At 72.6% G+C, this 979-nt stretch overlaps 1 protein-coding gene across 1 annotated transcript in view; it reads left to right on the top strand.

The window, feature by feature from the left end:
- The window catches only part of TRIM3 (tripartite motif containing 3), a 23,025-nt gene that overhangs the window by 8,470 nt on the left and 13,576 nt on the right, over positions 1–979 (top strand). Inside the window, exons 4-7 of the mRNA XM_019523756.1 lie at positions 5–103; positions 181–332; positions 419–599; positions 695–979. Of these exons, the coding sequence (XP_019379301.1) occupies positions 5–103; positions 181–332; positions 419–599; positions 695–979 (717 nt within the window). The remainder of the gene's footprint in view (positions 1–4; positions 104–180; positions 333–418; positions 600–694) is intronic.

The following is a 979-nucleotide window of genomic DNA, read 5'->3' as shown; positions in this document are numbered from 1 at the left end:
CACCCGCGCCCCCGCCGCTGCCCACGACCCCGCGCCCGCCGTGCTGGGCTCCGTCAGCGCCGTCACCGGCCAGCCGCTCTCCTGCCCCAACCACGAGGGCAAGGTGGGTGCCGGGGCCGGGGGGAGGCTCGGGGGCTCCCGGGCCGGCCCTGACCGCCCGTGGCCCGCTGTGCCTGGCAGGTGATGGAGTTCTACTGCGAGCCCTGCGAGACGGCCATGTGCCGCGAGTGCACGGAGGGTGAGCACCGCGAGCACCGCACCGTGCCGCTGCGCGATGTGGTGGAGCAGCACAAGGCTGCGCTGCAGCAGCAGCTCGACGCCATCAAGAGCAGGTGCTGCGGCCGTGAGGGGGCGGGGGGCCATGCCCCGGCTCGGGGTGGGGTGGCACGAGCGTGGCCCTGACCGGCGTGCCCCGCAGGCTGCCCCAGCTGACGGCGGCCATCGGGCTGGTGACAGAGATCAGCCAGCAGCTGGCTGAGCGCAAGAACGATGCCGTCTCAGAGATCTCCAGCACCTTCGAGGAGCTGGAGCGGGCGCTGCAGCAGCGCAAGGGTGTGCTGGTGCGTGACCTCGAGGCCATCTGCGGGGCCAAGCAGAAGGTGAGGCCCCCTCCCCTCCCGTCCCCACTTCCACCTGCCAGCTCCAGCGGAGCCCCTGCCCCGGTTGACGTGGCCCCCGTACCCCCGCCCCGCAGGTGCTGCAGGCGCAGCTGGAGGCCCTGCGGCAGGGCCAGGAGAACATCGTTAGCAGCTGCACGTTCACGGAGCAGGCGCTGCACCACGGCACGGCCACGGAGGTGCTGCTGGTGAAGAAGCAGATGAGCGAGCGGCTGAGCGAGCTGGCCAGCCGCGAGTTCCCCGAGCACCCGCACGAGAACGCCCAGCTGGACTGTGTGGTGGAGACGGACGGCGTGCGCAAGTCCGTGCTCAACCTGGGCGCGCTCGTCACCACCAGCGCTGTGGCCCACCGCACGGCCGCC

This window comes from Gavialis gangeticus, unplaced genomic scaffold (genome assembly GCF_001723915.1).
Source record: "Gavialis gangeticus isolate Ggan-Ray unplaced genomic scaffold, GavGan_comp1, whole genome shotgun sequence".
Lineage (NCBI taxonomy): Eukaryota > Metazoa > Chordata > Crocodylia > Gavialidae > Gavialis > Gavialis gangeticus.
The sequence above is the reverse complement of the archived record's forward strand: the minus strand, read 5'-3'. Positions and strand labels throughout refer to the sequence as shown.